The sequence below is a fragment of the Ruditapes philippinarum genome, unplaced genomic scaffold, assembly GCF_026571515.1.
Source record: "Ruditapes philippinarum isolate M1 unplaced genomic scaffold, ASM2657151v2 ctg4697_1_1_1_1, whole genome shotgun sequence".
Taxonomy (NCBI): domain Eukaryota; kingdom Metazoa; phylum Mollusca; class Bivalvia; order Venerida; family Veneridae; genus Ruditapes; species Ruditapes philippinarum.
The window spans coordinates 12,114-39,596 of NW_026857280.1; the positions used below are offsets into that span (position 1 = coordinate 12,114).

Sequence of the window (27,483 nt, forward strand, 5' to 3'; positions counted from 1 at the left end):
CTAAAAAGATTTTGAATATGTGTATCTCAATCAATTTAAAGTAAAATAAGAATCTTTATTTCAAAATACTATGTTTACACTTAATATCAATATAAATATTAATACAAGCCTGATGTGTGCATGTCCAGCCCACACCAAAAACTGTTACTTTACCAACATAACACATGATCATTAAAACAGAGTTAGTGGCCAATAACATAATAAATCTGTATCATATAATGACTTTGACATTTACTGTATATCTGATGCTATGTATCAAATTTTCACAGAAATTGCAAGTCATAGTTATATTTTTTACTCTATAGTGATTATAATTATGAGCACAAATAAGATGGCGACGTTTGATATGATGCTGACGCAGCACAGCAGATGATTAATATTTTTGGCTTTTAGTGCTATATGACATCTATATCAGGCATGATTATGCATCTGAGTAAACCACTAACCTTTTGTTAGGTATCTGTATAGTTTCCAGTCATGAAAAACCCCAAAGTCACTGATAGAATTCAAACACTCAGTATTTATGTTAAGCCATTATTTTTGTAAAGCCTAAAAAAAGGTTTCCATTAAAGTGCCTGCAATCATTATGACTCTATGCCACTAATAGTATTAAACTAGGCCAGCCTTTACATCAAGCATGTATAGTCTGATAAAGCTAAATCTGCCTTATATTTAACATTTTGATATTCAAAGCCAAAATAATGAAAAATATATAACTGCATGCTATCTCAGATTTCAAGGAAGAGAAAGTGTTAAAACAAAAATGCATCATATTTAAAAGTATAAAAATAATAAATAACTTTTTCCTTACTTCCAGATGTTAAGAATGACGGTCAGGATGGCAAGACCAGAAACCACGGTAACGGCAATCGGAATAATGATCCTGTTAAGTTGAGTGGGTGGGGGGATACCATAAAATTCACCGTCGATATACGTAACCCATAAACCTGTTTCATCATGGATACCCTCTCTGGCTTCACCAATTATAGCTAGTGTTATACAAATATAATGTTTTATTACATACATTTCTGTGGTTTATAAAAATATATCAGTGAACTATAAAACTGATATTTTCACTGTTTGAAACAGTGAAAATATCAATTTGATATTTTTTGCTGTTGTGAATTTAAGCCCATTACATTGTTTAAATGAAATACCTTTGTGCATAGTGCTGGAAACCAACTTAATGACATAGTGTTGTAAATGACATAACATTGTATTATTAGTTGGTTCGCTTTTATTTAGTATTAGGTTGAGGTGTCTTTTTAAATGTTTCTTTGCATATAATAAAAAAAATTGTTGATAGAAATATAAACATGTCACCTTGTAAACACCAAAACTTAATATTTCACTTGTGGCTGTGCTTGTCAATCTTACACTGAACTAAACAGATATTCTCTATTACTTTAATAAGAAATATACCCAAACATTGGGGACAGGAAACTGTTACAAATATAATTTACATTATTTGGGACAGAAACAATGGGCTGTATTTCTCTAAAAAAGAATGATAAGATCACAGAATTTGACAATATGCCACAGGGCATTTCATTATGAAGTTGCTAATTTTTTTTTATTTCTTTACCCTCTTGTTTGGCTCGGATTTATTTCTCTATTTCTCACTGACATTTTTTATATTTTCACTCCTGTAAAATGCCTAAAAGGAAATCCCCTCTGTAACATGAAAACATCTGTTATATTACGTGAAAATATAGCATTAAATTCAGACTGCTTCTTATATATAGCCTTGGTTGTTGACTTTCTATTGATGTATGACTGACCAGAAGGCAGAGTTTCTTGTGCAAACAGAAATTGTACTTCAGATTTCACCACAACGAGGTTGCAGATTTGTATGATTATAAAACTCAATTTTGATTGTCTGGACACCAAAATAAGAACAGGAGTCAATACCAAACCCATTTTATTAACAACTTTTTTTGGCTATTTTCATTTTTATGAAATTTCTAAAATGCAGCTTTAAGCATTCCCAACAGCATCCAGTCTGCCCACATCTGTGCATTCTGTAATAGCTATATAACTGTTGGTCGTTTAATTTTTGTATTTTGTTAATTTGAAATACCTCAAAATTTAAATGGATGATTCTAAATCCAACGCAGAGTAAATCTATTTACACAAATTCAGGTAAAAAGTCAACTCATTGGTTCAAAAGCCACTTACTTTGTAACACAGATTTTCCCATCACACATGAGGGAGTGCCTGTGGAATTGAGGTCATATGGAAAATCCAAAGAAACTTTGAACAGTAAGTCCTTCAGAATGTTTTGTGGATATCCACTTGCTGCAACAACCATCGTTTCCTTGAAACTACAAATAACAATTAACATGTTCTAGTATAAACAAGAATTACTTATTACTTTAAAGTTACTTGTCTAAAAATGACAAATCATTTTCTTGGATGATTCCATTTTCAGTATTGGGTAATTTCTAAATATTTTGCTATGCCTTAATTCTTTTCAAAACTTGAAAAATATTTAACAACAGCACCACAAAGGAGGGACAATTATAATACCCCTGAACAAAAGCTTTGTTCAAGTAAAAAGAAAAAATCATTAAATTAGGAAAGAAACCCATTCAGAAAATTTCACCAATTTTTTTTTACACTAATTCATTGAATACTAAATAACCTCCAGGGGGAAGCAGCTTAAACCTATTGGTCATAAAACTTTTACACAGGTATTCTAGGCAATGCTAGATAACCAATATATATGAGTGACTGAATGTGAAAGGGCTTGACTAAATATCAAGGAGTGTGGCTGAATGTAAAGATAATGACTGAATATCAAAGGTTATAGTGGCTAAATCTCAATAAGAGTGGCTTAATGTAAAGATAGTGACTGAATATCAAAGGTTAAAGTGGCTAAATGTCAATAAGAGTGGCTTAATGTAAAGATAGTGGCTGAATATCAAAGGTTAAAGTTGCTAAAATGTCAATAAGAGTGGCTTAATGTAAAGATAGTGACTGAATATTCAAAGGTTAAAAGTTGCTAAATGTCAATAAGAGTGGCTTAATGTAAAGATAGTGACTGAAATATCAAAGGTTAAAGTGGTAAATGTCAATAAGAGTGGCTTAATGTAAAGATAGTGACTGAATATCAAAGGTTAAAGTGGCTAAATGTCAATAAGAGTGATTAATGTAAAGATAGTGACTGAATATCAAAGGTTAAAGTTGCTAAATGTCAATAAGAGTGGCTTAATGTAAAGATAGTGACTGAATATCAAAGGTTAAAGTGGCTAAATGTCAATAAGAGTGGCTTAATGTAAAGATAGTGACTGAATATCAAAGGTTAAAGTGGCTAAATGTCAATAAGAGTGGCTTAATGTAAAGATAGTGACTGAATAATCAAAGGTTAAAGTGGAATGTCAATAAGAATGGCTTAATGTAAAGATAGTGGCTGAATATCAAAGGTTAAAGTTGCTAAAATGTCAATAAGAGTGGCTTAATGTAAGATAGTGACTGAATATCAAAGGTTAAAGTTGCTAAATGTCAATAAGAGTGGCTTAATGTAAAGATAGTGGCTGAATATCAAAGGTTAAAGTTGCTAAATGTCAATAAGAGTGGCTTAATGTAAAGATAGTGACTGAATATCAAAGGTTAAAGTGGCTAAATGTCAATAAGAGTGGCTTAATGTAAAGATAGTGACATGAATATCAAGGTTAAAGTGCTAAATGTCAATAGAGTGGCTTAATGTTAAAGATAGTGGCTGAATATCAAAGGTTATAGTGGCTTAATGTCATAAGAGTGGCTTAATGGTAAAAGATAGTGGCTGAATATCAAAGGTTAAAGTGGCTAAATGTCATAAGAGTGGCTTAATGTAAAGATAGTGACTGAATATCAAAGGTTTAAAGTGGCTAAATGTCATAAGAGTGCTTAATGTAAAGATAGTGACTGAATATCCCAAAGGTTAAAGTGGCTAAATGTCAAATAGAGTGGATTAATGTAAAGATAGTGGCTGAATATCAAAGGTTATAGTGGCTTAAATGTCAATAAGAGTGGCTTAATGTAAAGGATAGTGCTGAAATATCAAAGGTTAAAGTGCTAAATGTCAATAAGAGTGGCTTAATGTAAAGATGGTGACTGAATATCAAAGGTTAAAGTGGCTAAATGTCAATAAGAGTGGCTTAATGTAAAGATGGTGACTGAATATCAAAGGTTATAGTGGCTAAAATGTCAATAAGAGTGATTAATGTAAAGATAGTGAGTGAATATTCAAAGTTAAAGTTGCTAAATGTCAATAGAGTGGCTTAATGTAAAGATAGTGACTGAATATCAAAGGTTAAAGTGGCTAAATGTCAATAAGAGTGGCTTAATGTAAAGATAGTGACTGAATATCAAAGGTTAAAAGTGGGCTAAATGTCAATAAGAGTGGCTTAATGTAAAGATAGGGACTGAATATCAAAGGTTTAAGTTTGCCTAAATGTCAATAAGAGTGGCTAATGTAAAGATAGTGACTGAATATAAAGGTTAAAGTGGCTAAATGTTCAATAAAGAGTGCTTAATGTAAAGATTATGTGATGAATATCAAAGTTATAGTGGCTAAATGTCAATAAGAGTGGCTTAATGTAAAGATAGTGACTGAATTATCAAAGGTTAAAGTGGCTAAATGTCAATAAGAGTGGCTGAATGTAAAGATAGTGACTGAATATCAAAGGTTAAAGTGGCTAAATGTCAATAAGAGTGGCTGAATGTAAAAATAGTGACTGAATATCAAAGGTTAAAGTGGCTTAATGTCAATAAGAGTGGCTGAATGTAAAGATAGTGACTGAATATCAAAGGTTAAAGAGGCTAAATGTCAATAAGAGTGGCTGAATGTAAAGATAGTGACTGAATATCAAAGGTTAAAGTTGGCTAAATGTCAATAAGAGAGACTGAATGTTAAAGATAGTGACTGAATATCCAGTGTTCAATCTAGAACAAATTTCAGGGGGACCTTCGGGCCATAAACTTTTCAAAAAGGGGGTCATTTGAGAAAAAAGGGGGCCAACACGTTAATATGAACATCAAATTCAAATAAGGTACTTGTAGCATCTTTTTAAGATTAACTTGTTCACGTACCATATATAATTGACCAAAAACGGTTGCAAAATTCCATAACAGATCAGTCTCAACTAAAAAAATGACATTATTTGGATCTTTTTTCGAGAGTTCTGTTAGCGTTTGATGCAGGCTCAATTTTAAGAACTGATTGGTAAAGAAACAATGATAATGGTTCGAGGGAGAAGCAAATAATTAAATCTTATTTGGACAGGACCTGTTACTAGAGATATTTTGATAACAGTGTTCCATACAAGTTATTAACAGATCAAACGTAGACAGCGCCCCGGAGTATATAAAGGAAAATCATATTTTGCAATTAGCTTATATAAACTTACAATAGTCGCTAAAAAAAAATTTAGCTCATATAGTCCAAGCTAAAAAAAAAGTGTCAACACGACAGCTTAAGAACATTGTACCACAATAAATACCAGGTATTTCAGCTTCTGTTGACCTTGTTAGCTTTGTGATATCACTTTTTGTAGGTGAAGGTGCTTAACGGGGTACGCCTGTATTGGAGTGTGATAAGGCTATCAAGTATTTAGACGGCCCGACCAGACCAAAAATCATTTACTTAATTAGTTATAAACAATCGTGTTTGATTAGAAGCCTCTCAAGCTTAAATGACATTATTATAATGTAACAAGGCGTGTTCGTAATATGTCTAATCCCATCCTTATATATCGGGCGCATGATATAACTAACTGTCACACCACTCTTTGCACTAAATATAATATGCGTCTTAGTTATATTCATTAATTATACCAGACTTACAGATGTTATTGCATATTATGTTTTGACCGTTAAAAAACTATAACTAATACGCACGTTTGGATATATCGTGTGGACGATTTGTTGTTGTTACTAAAAATGTGACTCAAAAGTAATAATAGTCTGAACGGTACAAAGAATGGTCGTGCTAGTCTAGTAATTTATAGCCGGTACTCCGAGAAGCTTAGGTTAAAAGGGTTACCCAGCCACAGTGTCTGCGGTACATCCGTCGCATCCATACTCATCCTTTTTCATTTCTTGACATTTAAAGCCCATTTAACCTTTGATATTGTCACTATCTTTAACATTCAGCCACTTACTCGGACAACTTAATGGCCCTCTCTAATCCGTGTTTTCTTTGTAGTTCACCTTATATTTACCTCCAAATTCAGCTTATATTTGAATTGCAGTATTTATTCAGAATCTCCTATTCACACAAATAACCCTTTTGCTATATTGTCGTACTTTGTCAGGTTTAACTGCATTCATTCATTCAATGCCGACCTTTACATTGTCCTAGTCTTTTCTATCGAGTTAATCGGCTGCCCATGAACGACCTTCCACCTAGTTGATATTGAGTACTCTACTATTCTTGTACTATTCAGCATTTATTGATTCGCCATTTTATTGATATTCAGTTCTACCTTATCGCTTCCGGCTACATTTAGAGGTCCCACATCTATTACATTTTGTCCAGACGGTATAGGACTTGATATTCAGTCCCTTTCGTTTGCAACAATAGGTTCAAGCACGCTGCTCCTTCATTTGAACAGATTGATAGGCCACAATCTTAACCTGAAATCTTTGTAATTCATCATTTCACTATACAGTTTACAATTTTAAGGCCACTCTATAATTAGACATTTAAGCACTAACTTTGATACGAGTCCTATCTTACGTAAGCACGTCTTATTGGATACAATTTATATTTACCTTTGGATATGTTTCCCGTAAACTTATTTAACATTAAGCCACTGCACTTGTAGACGAGCATTTTCAGGAACTTCGAATTACTATAGAGACCGTCCTACTAATCGTTGTGGACTGTTACAATCCTTATACTATTGTCAGAGTTGTTTATAACATTATATTATGACTTGCTTCGTTATTTCAATATTAATTATATTCACGTCTTATGACATTAGGTCCACATACACCTTTAATATATCAGAAAGAGTTCGACGCCATCTTTTCATTAAGGTAAACCAACGCATCTTTATTAGACATGTTTAGGCGCTACGTTAACCTTTGAAAATTCAGTTTTCATCAACATCAGGTTTTAAACAATGTGGCTATAATGTCAATAAGAGTGCCAACTTAACTCGTTAATTAGATGGATAGTACTGAACATATTAAGGTCAAAGCCAGTTATAAGTGTTAAACGCTATATGGTTATGAGCCCTATCTCTTACACACTAACCCTCACTTGAAAGACATGTTTTGCCACTAATAGCTTCTGTAATTAATATCTAGCGTACAGCTGGTCGTAATGTCTGTTAATATTCACAAAATATTTAGATGTAAAGTGGCCTAACAACTATGTTCAGTAACAAGATTAGTATGGACATTTTTAAAATGTATAAGTTGAGTGAATGACTGAACATAATCAAAGGTTAAAGTTGGCTAAATGTCCAACTCAAGATGAATTGTGCTTAATGTAAAGTTATAAGTCAGTATTCCGCAATGATTACTTTAAATCAATTTGAGCGCCTTTAAAGCTCTTGGTCAACTACATTTATGTTTGCAATAAAGTTCAAAGCTGGTCAATAATCTCGTTACCGACTAGATGGACTGAACATAAACGCGTTAAAGTGGCTTAAACCCGTGCCATCAAACTAAAGACGTGCCTGTAATGCTCACAAGTATAGGGGACTGAAACTTTTATCAAGGCCTCTCTTCAAGTCATGCCCATAAATGATTACCTTCAATTAACTCATTCGAGCACGCCTGGCTTCCTTTTTATATACACCTACTGTCTATACACACTTAAAGGGCACCCTTATTCGTGAGGCCTGTAATTGATACCCTTTAACAACTTTGGGGACTTTTCATTACTACGTGGCTCACATCACTCGTTCGTCCAATTAACGACCAAGTGCACCCTTACCTTAGTCCACCCAGGACAGTCACACCATAAGAGTGGCTGGGAATGTAAAATAGTGACTGTGATAACATGTTATCCAATTAAGATCGGCTCGACACTGCTGAGTGATGATCTTTCAATCTGGTTAAGAGTGGCTGTAATGTTCAAATTAACTGTCAAAACGTGGCTTAATGTCATAAGAGTGTGCTGAATGTAAAGATAGTGATGAATATCAAAGGTTAAAGAGGCTAAATGTCAATAAGAGTGGCTGAATGTAAAGATAGTGACTGAATATCAAAGGTTAAAGTGGCTAAATGTCAATAAGAGAGACTGAATGTTAAAGATAGTGACTGAATATCCAGTGTTCAATCTAGAACAAATTTCCAGGGGGACCTTCGGGCCCATAAACTTTTCAAAAGGGGGTCATTTGAGAAAAAAGGGGGCCAACACTTAATATGAACATCAAATTCAAATAAGGTATTGTATCTTTTTAAGTTACTTGTTCACGTACCATATATAGACCAAAAACGGTTGCAAAATTCCATAACAATCAACTCAACTAAAAAAATGACATTATTTGGATCTTTTTCGAGAGTTCTGTTAGCGTTGATGCAGGCTCAATTTTAAGAACTGATTGGTAAAGAAACAATGATAATGTTCGAAGAAGCATATTAATCTTATTTAAATGTTACTAGAGATATTTGATAACAGTGTTCAGTTATTTAATCAGCGCCCGATATATAAAGGAAAATCATATTTTGCAATTAGCTTATAAACTTACAATAGTCGCTAAAAACATTTACCCTTCTCAATATATCCAAGCTAAAAACAAAGTGTCAACAGAAGCTAAGACAATGTATATTGACATACCGGTACCTTTGATCTTTTGTCAGGGCAGCAGTTCTTACGTCACGCTTAAAATGTCTGTATTGATTAATGATATGCACAATGTTTTAGCGCCGACCAGCCAAAGACCAATCAAAGTTTATTTACTTAATTGTCAGACACTCCCTAGCCAATCGTGTTTGATTAGCTCCAGCTTTAAGACTTTTTTAATTGGTTCAAGGCGTGTTCGTAATAATATGCACACCTCTATAATAAACTCACACTTTTTCACAAATATATATGGTTTTGTTTTTCCTCCGATGTTATTGCATATTAATTTGTTTTGACCGTTAAAAAACTATAACTAAACGCACGTATTGGATTATCTGTGACGATTTGTTTTGTTTATAAAAACTGTGACTCAAAAGTAAGTAATAGTTACGGTACAAAGAACAGGTCTGCATAGTAAGTATTTACAGACCCGGACCGAGAAAGCGTAGGTTTTAAAAGGGTTACCAAGTGCGGTAACTATCTTACCAACATGCTCGTGTTTTTCTATACAAACTTCAGATTTGAATTCAGTATTTATCAATATTATTCACACAAAACTTTTTATGTACTTTGTCAGGTTTAAGATCATTTATGGCATTTTCTATGAGTGCGCCCGTCGGGCCCACAGTTGAATTTGTTTTGCGCCGGCTGTCTTTTCAGGGGGTCAATGGCACAATGGCGCGCTCTAGATTGAACACTGAATATCAAAGGTTAAAGTGGCTAAATGTCAATAAGAGAGACTGAATGTTAAAGATAGTGGCTGAATATCAAAGGTTAAAGTTGCTAAATGTCAATAAGAGTGGCTTAATGTAAAGATAGTGACTGAATATCAAAGGTTAAAGTGGCTAAATGTCAATAAGAGTGGCTTAATGTAAAGATAGTGACTGAATATCAAAGGTTAAAGTTGCTAAATGTCAATAAGAGTGGCTTAATGTAAAGATAGTGACTGAATATCAAAGGTTAAAAGTTGCTAAATGTCAATAAGAGTGGCTTAATGTAAAGATAGTGACTGAATATCAAAGGTTAAAGTTGCTAAATGTCAATAAGAGTGGCTTAATGTAAAGATAGTGACTGAATATCAAAGGTTAAAGTGGCTAAATGTCAATAAGAGTGGCTTAATGTAAAGATAGTGACTGAATATCAAAAGGTTAAAAGTTGCTAAAATGTCAATAAGAGTGGCTTAATGTAAAGATAGTGACTGAATATCAAAGGTTAAAGTCGCTAAATGTCAATAAGAGTGGCTTAATGTAAAGATAGTGACTGAATATCAAAGGTTAAAGTGGCTAAATGTCAATAAGAGTGGCTTAATGTAAAGATAGTGACTGAATATCAAAGGTTAAAGTGGCTAAATGTCAATAAGAGTGGCTTAATGTAAAGATAGTGACTGAATATCAAAGGTTAAAGTTGCTAAATGTCAATAAGAGTGGCTTAATGTAAAGATAGTGACTGAATATCAAAGGTTAAAAGTTGCTAAATGTCAATAAGAGTGGCTTAATGTAAAGATAGTGACTGAATATCAAAGGTTAAAGTGGCTAAATGTCAATAAGAGTGGCTTAATGTAAAGATAGTGACTGAATATCAAAGGTTAAAGTGGCTAAATGTCAATAAGAGTGGCTTAATGTAAAGATAGTGACTGAATATCAAAGGTTAAAGTGGCTAAATGTCAATAAGAGTGGCTGAATGTAAAAATAGTGACTGAATATCAAAGGTTAAAGTGGCTTAATGTCAATAAGAGTGGCTTAATGTAAAGATAGTGACTGAATATCAAAGGTTATAGTGGCTAAATGTCAATAAGAGAGACTGAATGTTAAAGATAGTGACTGAATATCAAAAACTAAAGTGGCTCAATGTCAAAGGCTGTGGAAAAATAGCTAAAGTTGTTGTGCAGGGCATGACTGGAAAATTAATTTTTGTAGGAATTTGGTTATGATATTTTTTTAAATAAATTTGAAATATAAAGCAATATAATTTAAGTGCCGCTGTTTGATTTATACAGGATTCATAAATGAAACACTTACTTGTTGTTATCACAACAGGATGTTAGACCACATGCATTTGGACTACTCCCACAGTAGGAATTGGCATGACTTATAATCACTGCTGTAACCTTGCTTGTTAAACCATCGTTCACCCACTGTATGAGAAGAGAATCAATCAGAAACAAATATGACAATCATAGGTGGTATTCAAAAGGCAATTCTAAATTAATTAATTAAATAAAATTTGCAAAATTTTATTTCAAATGGCTTGCAGATAACCAATTACAAAATTTCTTTCAAACTACTCTTCAGTGTTGTTTCCCCTCCTTTGGTACTGGACAGATTGGGGAAAAAATCCATTGGTTTAACTCAAATTGGGAATTTACATAAGATGCAAACTATTCTTTGGGAATTTCTTTTATTCAGGACAACATGAAAATTATGCACAATTAACAATTTAAAACCATATATTATTTACTTTAATGATTATTTTTGCTTCTTGAGGTTGAAAAAAAAAAGATAATCATAACAATTGTACCTAAATAATGTTAAGGTGTGAAACACTAAAAGTAGTACGAATATCACTCATGTGGTTATACTTGGTTTTTATTGCATATCACTTATACATGGCATTTCTGTTTTTGTTTACCTTTAAATTTGCCGAATTTTTTGAGGACATTTTCAGTGTTAATTTGGGAATTTATCAGTCATGAATTGGGAAATTTGTTGTCTAGTTTCTATTGGGAATGGTGTTGTTTTTCGGTATCAGTTATATAAGGAAAAAAAAAACACTACTCTTCTATGTACATGTACTTTATTTTCATTTCTGTTGAGAGTTCTTGCCTTTCTTGCTTTTTAAGTTTTACGGCATTAAGTTTGAAACTTTGAAATAAATTCTAAAACCGCTTTTCATATACATGTCATGTGACATCAGATAATGACAAAAAAAAGAGTAAATTACTTAATGTACTTGAATGATTATCGATGGTTCTTTTTTTTCTATTTAAATAAGGATAATAAAAGAATTGAAACTCATATAATAACAACCTCTGCAAAACAAAACGCTTTTGGGAGACAAAGATTTTGTTTGATGTGCAGAGATATCTAGTGTATTTAAATAAAATCAAGGCTTATAAACAATTTAAATTGGCTCAAGAAAAATTTTAATCTATTTCCTATAATTTATAAAATTAAATTATTTTTACCTCACTGGTCTGTACTCTATAAAACTTCATCTCTACACCATTGGATGATCTTTCACCTGCAAATTAAGTCACAATTAATAAACCTTATAACATTAAAGCAGCCTATAATCTCCAGACAAGTAAAATAAATCTTCAAAAACACAAACATAATAAAAATATATTCTTATATTAGGAAATGTATAATCATTTCAAAATCAAGGTGGAGCTTTCGTTGCTTTTGTTTTTAACATATTTCTATTCAAAATATATACATATAAATAATGAATGCAATTTAAAGCAGAAAGGAACTTGACCGAGGGCTGCATTAGCTCATAGTTGTCCTCTCCTATAACAAAACATACAATACACCGCAAATATTGTAATTATAATCACTTTCTATATCTATAAAAGGGAAAAATATTTATGAGTCAAAAGTATAATTTTGCAAATAATATTATGTAAACATAGAAAAATATAGAGGAGGATAGAGAAAAGAGTAAAAGATATTCAAAAAAAATTTGAATGGCTGCAAAAATAGAAATGTAAGAATTACAGAAAACTTATTTGCAGTCTCATCATGTCAAAAAACATCAGTGGAGTCATGTGTACCTTAGACATATTGAAGCAAATTTAGGAATATATAAATTGTATATATAACACTATTGAAATTTTCAAAATCTTACTTGTGAATGTTGCTGCATCAGTGATAAGATTACATGCAGATGATACTAAATTGATATAACTGCCAACAAGCAGGAAAAGTATAAACACCCTCTCCATCTTTACAAGGTTGTCGTGACAACAAGCACCTGAAATATTAGTTTAATTATTTTATAGATATGTTTGTATTATCTTTACATATATGATATGATCTGTTCAGGATATGCAGGCACAGATTTTAATCATCATCTCAGATTTAATAGGGGCACTGTTATGATATGTGTTATGATATGGGAGATAACTCTGTCATGTTTACTTGTACACATGTGAGTAACTGTTACTGGCTCTAAAATATATATATATGAGCCGCGTCATGACAAAACCAACATAATGGGTTTGCGGCCAGCATGGATCCAGACCAGCCTGCTCATCTGAGCAGTCTGATCAGCATCCATGCTGTTCGCTATCAGTTTCTTTACTTGTAGCGAACAGCATGGATCCTGATCAGACTGCGCGGATGTTGGTTTTGTCGTGACGCGGCTCAATTATATATACCTGCATGCAGCCCTTCAGAAATAAACATCTTAAGACTAAACCAATTTATTGACTGTTATACCTTATAATACTAAAACAGACACTATCCCCAACTGTGCTAAAATTAAGAAAAAATATATGCATGGATTTCAAGATAATGTTAAGACAGATTAAACTTTAAAGGCATACTGTGGTATGATTGACCGCATAATTTTAATTACCATAACAGAATATAAAGGCTCAAATACATTTATGAAAACATATCTTGAATTTATACAAATATATATTATTTCATCCTTGCCAGTCGTGAACAACATTCTGAACTTCAAAATCACACCGGTAAAATCCGGCAACATCAAAATGATAGTTTTGAATAGGGAACTTAATTTATTACATTGATTGCCTTGTTTAAAGCACGTTGTGTGACATCGCACTGTTGCATCAAAAACAATCTCCCCTAAGGCCGCGAGTTACAATACTAAATTATTCATTGATATGAATATTTATTGATAATATGTCAAGATTTGGACACTGGATTATTGGGTTAACAAAAGTATGGTAGGGGGACTTTTTACTTTGATATTAAGGCAGTGTGGTGCTGATTGGGTGAGCGTGGTAAAGATTAAAAAGGGCAGGGTGACGTGCCCCACTATTCCATGCTAGATACAACACTAGAGTAATTACAATACAGAAGAGCAGTACTGGTATTTTTTGTATAAATACTTAACTTTCACATGAGTTTTTAAATATTTGTATCAAATCATGTAGATATATGTGATTTAGACAAAATCTATGAGTCAGTTCGGCAGTAGGTACAATAATATTTCATTTTAAATCACTTGACCATGTAAACACTGGGGATTCATCCTTGCAAGATGCAGAAATACTGCCATATAAAGCCTGTTACGTGCAATTTCAACGATTATAAATGAAAAATAGGACTGATATAATGTGTAACAATCTTTCTTATGGAGTGTGAGCATTAAATAATATTTTTTATGAATTGGGAGTGAAACGTCTTTGTGTGAACTGTCTCAATAGTGAAATGTCTGTCTACCCAAACTGTTCACGATGAAATATTTAGGCTTTATATTGAATCCGGGTCAGCTCGGCCCTAAAGCGTACTCGGCCCCCGAGTCAGCTCGGCCCGATTCCAACTCGGCACGGGTCAACTCGGCCCACTTTTTAATCAATAATATTTAGGTTTGTGTTATCACTTTTTATAGTCATTATTGTAATTATTGATAAAACACGGATTGACAGTTTTAGAACTACATGTAGCAGCAGACACGGGCTTTTCTTATCAATAGAATTGCGAGTAAAGATAATCGATGTGTATCTCACTGTTTTTCTGACACGTGGTAGGTTTAACCAGGTACGTATATAAACGTACCTGCGTAAATTTAAATACCTTCAGTGTCAAACAATGTGTTGAAATATATACTGAGAGGAAGCTACTAAGATCACCAGCTTTTATAATTAGCGTAAAAAATTTAAAAATCGGACATTTAATCGCACCAAACTAGCGATTTAAACACGGCTGAATTTGCATTCTTTTGCATTCGAAGGGAAACTAAGGGAAACAAGTCTTGCTTTTTCAGTCAATATACCTCGAACCTTATTTACGTAGTTTGACAGAGAGAGTTTTTAAATATAAGACAGATAACTAAAAAAAATCTAAATATACTTTATTTCGACCGAAGTACAATGTATAACTATATAATAATAAGATATTTCTTATTATTCTTACTTTAACAACATACAAAGCAAAGTTAATACGTTATATATATATTTGTAAAGTGGGCCGAGTTGACCCGTGCCGAGTTGGTATAGGGCCGAGTTGACTCTTTTCCTTTATATTTAACACGGAGGCACACAGATGAAATTTTAACCACACAGAATGGTGTTTCATAATAAGGCTATGACTTAAGCTCAGTTATAAAATAAAAAAAATAATGAATCCATTAGTGATAAATTTCCATCCGAATATCTTATTATCCGAAAATAGATTACATATAGCGGTACCACTAAAATACGCAACGGAGATTTTTTGGCGCAACGGACGCAACGGAGATATTATTTTTAGAAAAACCGGCACAACGCCTTTTTTAAAAGTCAATGTGCTATATTTAAGCATCTAAAATGATTGTTTATAACTATTTAGTAAGTAAGTTTTAAAATATTTCATAAATTGTATATGTTTAATTGCACTGAAGGGTCATATGCCTGGCGAAATGGAAATTTCATGGCGCAACGGAGATATTTTTTTCAGAAAAACCGACACAATGCCTTTTTTAAGTCAATATGCTGTATTTGTGCATCTAAAATGATTGTTTAGCACTATAAAGTAAGTATGATTTCAAATGTTTCATAAATTGTATACACTGAAGGATTATAATATGCCTGGTGAAATGGATATATATTTCATGGCGCAACGGAGATAATTTGGGAAAATCGGCACAACGTTTGTACTATTGTACTATTATATGAAATTAATTAACACCAATGTTATTTGAATAAATAAATTAAAAAAAAAAGATTTAAAAACCTTAATCGTATATCAATTAATCAAAGAGCTGCAATGTTGATGTTGTAAAGGATTGTGTGCCGCCGAAATGGACATTTTGTCTGCGCAACGGAGATTTTTTTGTTTTGGCTCAACGGAATCAATGTTAGTCCGAATTAAGTAGTTATATGAAGAAGTAAATCATTAAAGATATTAACTGAATTACTGAAGTGGTGTAATAAATGTCTGTTTTATTAATTTAGAAATGGAATTAAATACGGTTTTATCGTTATGGCTGACACTGAAAGACATGTATGGATTTTACAATCTGTTTCATTTTTTCCCGTTCAATTCGTTATTTTTACGAAAAGTACCGTAATAGCTTTTCTATACATAATTTTCAGAATTTTACTTGAAGAATACGAAAAGTCCGTAAAGCATACGCTGTTGACTTTCTAATGTAATCTTAACAATAAATTACCAAATTTCAACAAAACGTTCATTAATGGCTTTATTGATGCACAAAGAAATACGATTTATTTCCGTCATGGCTGATATTCGAATGATTGTAATATTTTATGCATTTTTAAAATTAAAAAATAGTAAACTATACAACATATTTATTGTTTTGACGTAATTATTAAAATAGTAAAACGACATGCCTGTAGAATTTGCTTAGACTTTCCATTTTAAAACATAAGATAATTAAATTGAACGTTACTTATAACAATTCCTTCCCAATCAGAAAACCCCGTTAATCAAAAGCATTTTGGTGATTGGCAGAATGTTTATCACGGGTCTTAAGTACCGATAATTAAATTACATGTGGTTGATGTTTATTGGACAAGCGTTTTCACACCATTTAGATAATGTGATTAAGAGGAACATGTATTGACTTTAAGGTATTACATATTTTTTATAACTTATTATTGTCGAAAATATTGCTTTTGAAGCTTATTATGCCATATTTCACTCAAACTATGAGAAAAATTGTGTATATGAAATGTGAAACGTAATAAAACATTTTGGAGCCTGAATCCGCCACTGATAACGGTCAAGTTTTCTTTTACAAGTGTTAAAATTATTAAACACCCGTGCCATACTCGTGCACGATACGTTGCTAATTGCTTACAATTCTCGCGTTATTGATTACCGTTTGTCAATATAACAATTATGAAATATTTTGATTGCTTTTGATGAAATATACAATTTATACGCAACAAACAATTATTGAAAAGGTACACAATGATTAATGAAAGATAATAAAATAATATAATATGATAAAACTGTTATGATAATCCTCGTTGTGCCGAAATGTCCATTTCGCCGTAATTTAAATATCTTTTACAATATCCTATTTTCAACATTTTCTAAAATAAAGGAAAGTAAATCATTTTTAAAAGACTGTTACTTATTATTCTCAAATTCTTAAGTTATGTTTACATAAGAACTACCCGTTATGCAAATCTTCATTTTCCATTGCGCCAAAATTATGTCCATTTCGCCGTCCATTTAGAATCTGATATATTCAGTATTCTACCTAATAAAATCAAACTTATACAGTATATGTAAAAAATATGTATAAAATATCAACAATACCAACTAATATGATTATTTTATGTTTTAGACATAAAAAAACAGTACACAGTTTTGAAAATAAAATCTCCGTTTCGCAATAATCCATCGGCGCAACGGAGTTTATGAAAGGTATAACAAAAATACAATGAATGTTTATAATAAAAAAATTACTGAACATTGATTCTGTAATATCAACATATTCCTTTATTTAGTTAACTAATGCAAATTCAATTAAAAATTATGTATAGAAAAGCTATTACAGTACTTTTCGTAAAAATAACGAATTGAACGGGGAAAAATGAAACAGATAGTAAAATCTATACTTGTCTTCCAGTGTCAGCCATAACGATAAAAACGTATTTCATTCTATTTTTAAATGAATAAAACAGACATTTATAACACCACTTCAGTAATTCAGTTAATATCTTCAATGATTTACTTCTTCATATTACTACTTAACTCGGACAAACATTGTTTTCTTTTTAAATTCCGTTGCGCGAAAAAAAAATCTCCGTTGCGTAGACAAAATGTCCATTTCGCCAACACACAATCCTTTATGTACAACATCAACATTGCAGCTCTTTGATTATTTGATATACGATTAAGGTTTTTAAATCTGTTTTTAAAATTTATTTATTCAAATAACATTGGTGTTAATTAATTTCATATAATAGTACAATAGTACAAACGTTGTGCCGATTTTCCCAAATTATCTCCGTTGCGCCATGAAATTTCCATTTCGCCAGGCATATTATAATCCTTAAGTGTATACATATACAATTTATGAAACATTTGAAATCAAACTTACTTTATAGTGCTAAACAATCATTTTAGATGCTCAAATACAGCATATTGACTTTAAAAAAAGGCGTAGTGTCGGTTTTTCTGAAAAAAAAATATCTCCGTTGCGCCATGAAATTTCCATTTCACCAGGCATATGACCTTTCAGTGCAATTAAACATATACAATTTATGAAATATTTTAAAACTTACTTACTAATTAGTTATAAACAATCATTTTAGATGCTTAAATAGCACATTGACTTTAAAAAAAAGGCGTTGTGCCGGTTTTTCTAAAAAAAATATCTCCGTTGCGCCCGTTGCGCCAAAAAATCTCCGTTGCGTATTTTAGTGGTACCCTACATATAGCTTTAACTTGGATGAAAAAAGGGTTTTCCCATATTTTAGTGCAAAAATGAATAGAAATCAATGCAAAGGATAATTAATAAATACTATCAGACATAGTAGTAGTAATACAATAAGATAATTCACAAATATCTAATCCCTCACCTGTAACAAATGTAAACAACTTCGTTGCTATTTTTCGTAGTCGATCACGTGGGTGTGGTTTCAGGACACTAATAGTCCTAGGCACCACTAAATGTTTCAGATTTGTCACACCTGATGTACATTTTTGTATATTAAAGTTACTTGAAAATTTCATGTTATGTGATTATGTACGTGCTATGTGATATGCAAACTGGATCTCCCATGTACATGTAATATATAAAAATAAAATGTTTCTGTTTAGATCTTATTTGTCCATTTATTTTTTAAATGACAAGGTGCATGTAGCACTAATTAATAGAAATGTAGGAATCTTCCTTATTCTTAGATTTTTTAAGGAAATTATCATAAAATCTACGTAAACAGTATGACCTAGAATATTTTTTTCTCAAATAATTTTGATGAGCAGTATGCATCTTATACAAATTTGCCAGTACTGATTGAATGTGATATTGATGACATTTCCACCCCATTTCCAAACGTTTACGTAAACGATGTGCACAAGTTGTAAAAAAAAGATATATACAAGCACCCAGTCAGTTAAATAAACACCTATCAATAAACAACATGATTGATTTCTACGACAGGCATTGTTACATAATATTAAAATATGAAAATGAACATGGTTGTAATTAATTTACGTGGCACCAACACTATAATACTGAGTGAAATAGAATCCCTAAAGAAAGTCCAAATCGCCAAAATTGAAAATGTTACAGGCTCGGCTTTACTGACAGGACTGGGAAGTGCAAGTTACTGTCCACGCCCTTCAACATCGGCTCAATCAAAGGATCGAGTCTGCAACATTTTCATATTGTCGTTTTGTGCGTTCTTTATGGATTCTTTATTTCTACCTACATAATAAATTATGTATCTGATCGCCACATTATATAGGCATTTTTTGTGCCGTGTGGAGGCCGTAAAAAGTCGCCCTGTACAACCAATTAAGGGATGTTAAATTTCCGATCCTTAAAGATCGTTCAGCACTACATTATTGTGGCATATGCTAGTGGTATATTTTAGTTCTTTGTATTCGGCTATTTTCTAGTTGGGTGGTTCAAGTATTCATCACTTTGAATACCGTTTAATCACCCTTATATGGTGTCTGATTTGTGCCATTCGTGTATTCGCCCCGCGACACCGCCAAGCGAAAAGTCGAAAATTAACAGCTTAAAATGGCGTGGCGCGGGCGAAAACACGCTAATTAGCGAGAGCGCGGGGCGTGATTTAAGAAATAAAACGACGGGGTTGCGGAGCGAAAACACGCTAATTAGCGCCCCCGCTTATTAGCGTGTTTTTGCTTCGCGCCCCGCCAAGTTAACTTGTTAATTATCGACGTTTCGCTTTGCGGATCGCGTGACGAAAACACGCTAATTTGCGGGGGCGCGGGGCGAAGTTTTATAAATAAAACTTCATCGCAAGCCCCCGCTAATTAGCGAGTTTTTGTCCCGCGACCCAGCCCTTTTATTTCTTAAATCTCGCCCCACGCCTCCGCGGAGCGAAGTTTTATTTATTAAACTCGCCCCGCGCCCTCGCTAATTAGCGTGTTTCGCTCCGCGCCGCCGCCTTTTATACTTGTTAATTCTCGACTTTTCGCTTGGCGGGGTCGCGGGGCGAAAACACGAATGGCACAAATCAGCAACCATACCCTTTGAATATGTGGTGTACTTTTTAACTTTGTCTTTCGACATCTTTTTTTGTGATATGCAGGCTGCATATAACTTCTGACCCCTTTCAAAATTCCATTTTACCACATACCCGTGCCGCTTTTGCGACTCCGTAAAAATGGTATTGCACGGCTGTGCATATATTTTGATGTGACGTCATTTTCTTTATAATTTATAAACAAAGCGTTAAGACACGCTAAATGTTAACGTTATACTAAAGGCGCCCCAATGAAAAATGGTTCTTTAATTTTCACTTCAAACGGTCTGTATTTTTGGTATGTGGTAAAGAGGACATTTAATGAGTGACATGTAAGTTTAATACTTAATTTATTGAACTCGTTGACTAAAAATAATATAATGCTCGCCAGAGGCTCGCATAATTTTATTCAACTCGTTCAATATAAATTCAGAATTAAACTTGCACTCATTCAATATCCTCTATATATTTAGTTCCGCCCATTATTTTCTCGTTTAGGACGCACGCATTCATTTATTTGGGGACCAGGGCTGGGAATCAAAACTGCGTCGATCGTATCCTACAAAATGTAAACAAGCGCCGCCATCTTGGAACGAAAAACATATGTTTTTGTTTATAACTTTTTTTTGTTGGAAATGACTGAAAACCAGATATATGTATTAACACGCTACACTATTTTCCGCTTCGTTCGGTATATGTTGCTTGCACAACTACACTTAACAAAAGTTCTAACCGATCACTTTTTAAATTTTGATTATTTTATAACCGGTCAATAGATCCTTATAAAATTTTGCAGAGGTGATTTTTGTGTCATTTTCTACCGATTTGTGGAAAGAAAAATAATTTAATACGGTTCCATGCACTCACGCGGGGAGAGAGAGCGCGGTTTACACATTTTGGCACGAAATGTTCGTGCAGAGCGTGGTGAGTATTAAATTTTACATTGCATAAATCCTTGTTAACTTTATAAGTGAAAAAACATGACACGAATGTCGATGCAGGGTCGTGCCGTAGCAGTTGGAATGTTGAATGCTGGAGCCTCTTTCAGACAGGTGAGTGGCTGTTCATAATTTTTTTTTTTTAATATCGATAAAGTATTTAATAGAAAAATGTTATAATTTTATTATTCTCAATGTGTTCATTCTCTTCGAAATAAAATAAAAGTCGGATCTATTGGTATTATTCTTTTTCATATATAAGCGAAAACTCAGGGTGATCGGTTAGAACTTTTGTTCAGTGTATTTTGTAAAACAAAAGTTATAGCGAACTTGCAACTCGAAGCGGGAGAGAATTTTTATGAAATTGTGTGGATACGACGCAGTTCATGGGTGTATTTTTTGTCTTTTCAACAGGGATAATTTTGGCAATATATTTCTATTTTATGGAATAATCACTTGCCCTAGATAACAATTAAAACCCAAATCATTTGCGGTGTATAGCAATGTTATGTTGCTTTTGATTATTTAGAATACATTGTGTCATGTCTAATATAACATTTAATTTGAAAGTTTACATTGCGGAAGCTACTTTTTAGTTAAACATGAACATGTAACAGAATTAAGAAATAATATATCCCAAACAGTGATTTTATCGCTCAATAACATCACTGTTCGGAGTTCGGATGCGAGGAATTATATCACGAGGGCGTAGCCCGAGTGATATAATGATGCGCATCCGAACGACAAAAGGTCCGTAGACCTTTCCTCATCGGCGATAAAGAAATGCAATACAACAAAATCAGCGGTAAAGTTCCGCGGCGCTGAACATAAAATGACTAAACGGAACGCATAACCTACTTGCAAAAATATATTGTAATATAATTTTAAAAATTCAATGTTCAGTTTCAAATAATAAAGCTCATCTGTTCTCACCGATTATTAAGAAAATGAATACAATAAAATCGGTACGTAAAAGACATAAGTAATAACGGAATTGACGGAAATTGTTGCTATTACAAGTAACAAAGGTAGGCATGCAATTTGCGCATAGCTCTCTTCCGATAGCACTGAGACCTTTTCAAAATTTGTAATTCTTTCTCTTTTTTTTAAAAAAAAAAAGGTCATTCCTGATTAATACAGGGTCCAGGAGAGGTTACACTGGAATATTGAATTTTGAATCACTCCCATTTCGAACTAATGGGAACAATTTTAGAAGCATGCTTAGGCAACACTGGAACACGTTGTCATATGGAAGTGCGATCACGTGTTTCAATGTATAATTGCATTTGAGACAGCTTTTCGGAATTTGTAGATGCTTATGATAGGTACTAAAATGCGACCGAAAAATGTAGCCTTAATAGAATTGCATAACATTTTCATTTTTATGGAACCAATGAGTGACCTCTCTGCTTTTGACTTAACTTGTAAACAAGAAATGTTGTTGGACGTTATTAGCAAACCTAGCAAATAATTTAAATAGTTTAACTAATATGCAGCCTGCAATGAAAATACAACTGCGTCGTATCATATTTTATTTTCAACTGCGTCGTATCATTTCGTAAAAATCATTATTGTCTTGGAAAATAAACATCTCTTTTTGATGAAAGTTTAGTAAATGACGCAAAATTATGTTTTGAAGTTTATGGTGAACTCTGAAAATGAGTACATGTATATAACTTTTGTTTAACAAAATAGTTGTGCAAGCAACATATACCAAACGAAGCGGAAAATAGTGTAGCGTGTTAATACATATATCTAGTTTTCAGTCATTTCCAACAAAAAGAGTTATAAACTAAAACATACATGTTTCGTTCCAAGATGGCGGCGTTTGTTTACATTTTGTAGGATACGACGCAGTTTTGATTCCCAGCCCTGGGGACCATACGCGGCTATTCATGGAATGGCACGAAAGTGTCACATTGAAGGTTCCATGATAACCGCCGTATGAACACATTTGCGGATGTTTCTAAATTGAAATTTCACCATGATAAGATTGTTGAATTCTGTTTAAGCCGGTGCTTAGAGGTACGGGGCGTGGACGGTAACTTGCACTTTCCATTACCGTCCATGAAGAATCTCAGTCAAACCGAGCCTACAACATTTTCAATTTTGTCGTTTTGCGCGTTCTTGAGGGATACTTTATTTCTCTCTTTTTTAAGCAGAATTCAACATCTAATCGTAGTAAAAGTGAAATTTGAATTTAAAAAAAGAAAAGGTCAGGGTCTGTAAAGGTCATATAGCGACTTTCCAGCTTTACTGATAAAGCAGTACCATTCCATGCACTATTTCAGACACGAGCGGGTACCTATAATTATAAGTAGAACCGCCAACGTTCCGTTAGCTAGCTGGGTAGCTTTCTTACATGCAAGAACTCGTATATAGACTATTTCATTGAAGGAAATTTAAAGTTCTCCAGAGACTGTTTAATGTGTCGCAAAAGAAAAGGTTTGAACTTATACACGCTTCTGAAGAACAAAATAAAAGATGGATTATATTTACCAAGACTAGACCTTTTTACACTACGATTCTTCCATATAGTAACCAATGTTGCATTTCGCGCATGCGCATTCTGCGTAGGGCAAAAACGCAGTAATATAAAAAACAGTGTATGATACTTTTAGGCTTTAATAGTCGTGATTCCATGTTATGTCAACCAGAAAACAGTAATTTTTGGATGACTTAAAGCGGTTAAGTACTTAAAACGTTAATTGATATTTATAACAGATATAATAAATATGCGGGACTATAATAATCCAATGGTCAAAAGGCACACACAAAAGTCGTATCATTAGACGACGTTTTCATCTGTTATTTAAATTTTTAACAGCAGATTAAAGATAAAATTAGAGTGACATTATGCTCATCCAAATGTAAATGAAGTGAACAGGTAAAAATCAAAATAAGTCACACTTTGCCATGGTATTCATTTTATAATGTAAGTCATTTTTATTTAAAATTTGAAAGGGTTGCAATGCTTTTCACTCAAAAGGGTCTAAGCCTCACACAAAATTCGATTTCAATTTATTTCTGAGTATATTTCATAGTTATCTTTTGTATATCTCCATGTTTTATGTGTCCCGGTTGGTCTACTTGTATGAATTTCAAATTTTATATACTTGGGCTTTTGAACCTCAGTGGAGTTCCTTTAACAATATTTATTCAATTTTATTATGTTTTGCACTGATGAAGGCATATAGCCGGAATGTATGCAATAAATAAATACTGAATGTTCATGTTTGTGTGGCTTGTCTGTATATTTTAACAATATTTAAGTAGACATTTTTTGGGTACTAACAGAATCTCAGGGGAGATAACTATAATCATATTTTGATACTTACCGGTAAACAATGCCAAGAAAGGTAACAAGAGTAATATTTTACCATTTAACACAATGTCAGGAGAGACCGCTAGTCGTATTTTTAGGACTTACAAGATGTTATGAGAGGTCTTGAGTCTTATTTTAGGACAAAAATAATGTTAGGGCAGGTAATTAGTGATATTTTGGAATTTACTTTTTTTTATCTATTACACAGTTTACTGACAGACAGTTAATTACTGATTGCTTTATGCAGTAGATGTTCAAAATTAAAAAATAGAAAATTAAAAAGTGTACGAGATTGGTGACAAATTATTCATATAAATCACTAAGGGTGCAAAAATTAGTTGAAATCTGTATTACAGTATATTGCTGTACCAACAACCTGTATTGCTAAACATATTGCAATACATTGATGATTATAATAAAAAACAATAAAAAAGTAAAACTACTATTTTTTTATTTTAGAAATCATGAAAAGCTCAACAAATTATAAATAGCTGTTTTTATTCATATAATGAAATCATGTTAAGAATGCTTAACCTAGTATTTGTCAAATAATCAAACAAATAAAACATTAAAGCCAGCATTTTGATCAGGTAATGTGACATAAGGTAGACTGACACCATCATTGGCAAAATCTCTCAACAGTATGGTGACTTATTTTTCAGCATTTAACTAATTGCTTATTTAAATTTGATTTCCTTTTCTAAATGAAAGGTATACCAAACTACCCTTTTGACCTTTGTAACGATATTTATCAAATCAACCACCCAACCTGGTTATTTATGTTAAACTACATGTATAAGAATGCAAATATAAACAATGATACTTAAATTAACTATTTACCTTTAAAAGAAATAAACATGTGTTACAATGGCTAAGTTCTATTGGCCTCATGAATTCAAAGAAAAGTTTTTGTATGCAGTTTCAAATACAAATGCATCAGTAATATAAAAAACTTCAAGTCAGTATTGCAGGGAATATAATGGTACATCTGTTCTGTACCTGTTCCATATGAGATAATATTGCTTGATGCTGCGTTGTCATATACCGGTATATTGCCATTATGTTTCACCAGTCTATACTGTATACTATTGAGAAAAGGATAAGAAAACAAGGAATACCCCCAAAAAAACAAATTAAAACAAAAACAAAAAGCAGGAAAAACATGGCACATGCTAAACAACATAACAGCAGCTTCAATACAATGTTGGCACAATTAATTATGTTACAATACATCAATACATATCCTAATATCTGTCTGTGTAAAATAAAATTACAGAATATATGGTTTCTGTTCAGTTATATTTGAATAAATGTTTAGGCAATAAAGGCCAAAACCATAACAAGATCTGTTACAGGGAGTGCACATTGGACCTTTTTTCATTGTTTGACAGCAAAAAAAAAAAAATCCAGAGGATTGGAATCTATGCTTCAGTCATAGACCCTTATTAATGACCTATGATGATGACCACAGAACTTTTGTGAAGTTTCTATATGTTAATACCTTCATTGGTTGATGAGAAATGGTTACAAAATTTTAATGTTTAACCACAATTTTTTTTGAAATTACAAAGGGAAATAATTCTGTACAAATTTATGCTAGAGTTATGGATCTTGTTTACTAACATAAAGATATGGCCCTTAATATACATGCATGGAGTTTTGAATGTTTGGATGTTTTTAACCCTTAATCTGCTGGAACCAGATTCACTATTATATCAGACTAGTCTGCCCGAGTCACTGCAGCCTAACCTGGCTATAGTTTATTTTGTAGACTGGTCAACTTTAAATTTTATACTGATAATCCCTAAAATTTGAAAGTGGAAACTTCCAAAATGGGAGCTGAACAAGACTATTTAAATAAAGAAATTCAACAGGTTATTGGACAATAGCTGATGAAAAAATATGTAACAACAATTGTTACAACCTGATGCAAGTATAATAATTACGCTATTTAGCTACAATAGCAATAACTTGGTAAGCATTAAAATATATACATATCATTTTTATAACAACAAAATAACACAAATTTGATTCATTTCTAAAAACAATGCTCTTTTTTTTTCTGTTTAAAATATAAATAAAACATGTGTGTATAGCAGTAAAATGTTTTAGCGTATTTTCATGTATTCCAACATGTAAATAAAAATTCATTAAAAGTGATGATTACATGGTACTGTATTTCTCCTCTACCACTTTTTCATTTGGTGAGGCCAGATGTCAACCTATCTTAGCTTTATAGAAATTTGTTAGGTATTTTAAGTTTATATCATACACTGTTGAACTTATATCTCTGAAAAGCATTTGTTTTAGAGATAAATGCACTGTGGGGTTTGGCCAGAATGTAAAAATTTGCCTGCTTAAGGTACAATGTCTCAAGAATAACAGGAACAATTTTATCCAATCATGGCCGGCACTCGGCAGTGATTACATGTTCTCAGCCCGAGCCACAACAAAATTACATTATAAACGTTTACGTGACACTTTTCAGCATGTAACTGAAATAACCTGTAATGTATTGCTATTTATAGTAACAAGGTTATATGTAACTAAAAGTTTTTTTTATCTCATTCAATCTATGAGGAAGAATTCTTCATCAAGGTACGTCCCGTGAGCTTTCTCGTCGTCCGAATAAACTTCAGTCTCCACATCTTCTGTAGGTTTGGAAGACGTGTTGTAAAAACTTGATGGAAATGATTTTGATCGTGCCCTGTAAAACGGTCAGTGAAAAATATTTTACAGTATATTTCCTTAAAATTTGAATGCATGTATATTTACACAGTCAATACAGTACTTTTAAGGATATACCTGAATAAAGCTACAATATTAATTTTTGTAAATGCCTGAAACTTTATGACCATTCTTCTCTAAATAAGAATGCCTATGGGTATTTATAGGAAAATTATATTGACTAACATTTCTACTTGTATAATGACACATAAGCTTCATTGTATTTGTCAGCATGAAAATTGAAGTTTGGCTGCATTTAATCTAATCATATGTCTTTTTTTAAAATTTAATCTTACATCACACTAGCACAGTTAAGATCATATGGCACCATGCAAGCTTT

General features: G+C 32.6%; 2 protein-coding genes across 5 annotated transcripts in view; both read right to left on the reverse strand.

Annotated features, from left to right (window-relative positions):
- The window catches only part of LOC132749260 (uncharacterized), a 30,641-nt gene extending 11,947 nt beyond the window's left edge, over positions 1-18,694 (reverse strand). The window contains exons 1-6 of the mRNA XM_060738979.1: positions 18,513-18,694; positions 12,629-12,754; positions 11,967-12,022; positions 10,801-10,916; positions 2,179-2,324; positions 812-989 (exon numbers count right to left, since the gene is read on the reverse strand). Of these exons, the coding sequence (XP_060594962.1) occupies positions 812-989; positions 2,179-2,324; positions 10,801-10,916; positions 11,967-12,022; positions 12,629-12,754; positions 18,513-18,666 (776 nt within the window). The 5' untranslated portion in view covers positions 18,667-18,694. The remainder of the gene's footprint in view (positions 1-811; positions 990-2,178; positions 2,325-10,800; positions 10,917-11,966; positions 12,023-12,628; positions 12,755-18,512) is intronic.
- Positions 18,695-24,850: 6,156 nt separating this feature from the next.
- Positions 24,851-27,483, reverse strand: part of LOC132749262 (clavesin-2-like) — a 40,572-nt gene continuing 37,939 nt past the window's right edge. For all 4 annotated transcript variants that reach the window (XM_060738985.1, XM_060738986.1, XM_060738982.1 and 1 more), the window contains exon 6: positions 24,851-27,123. In XM_060738985.1, the coding sequence (XP_060594968.1) occupies positions 26,985-27,123 (139 nt within the window). In that variant the 3' untranslated portion in view covers positions 24,851-26,984. The remainder of the gene's footprint in view (positions 27,124-27,483) is intronic.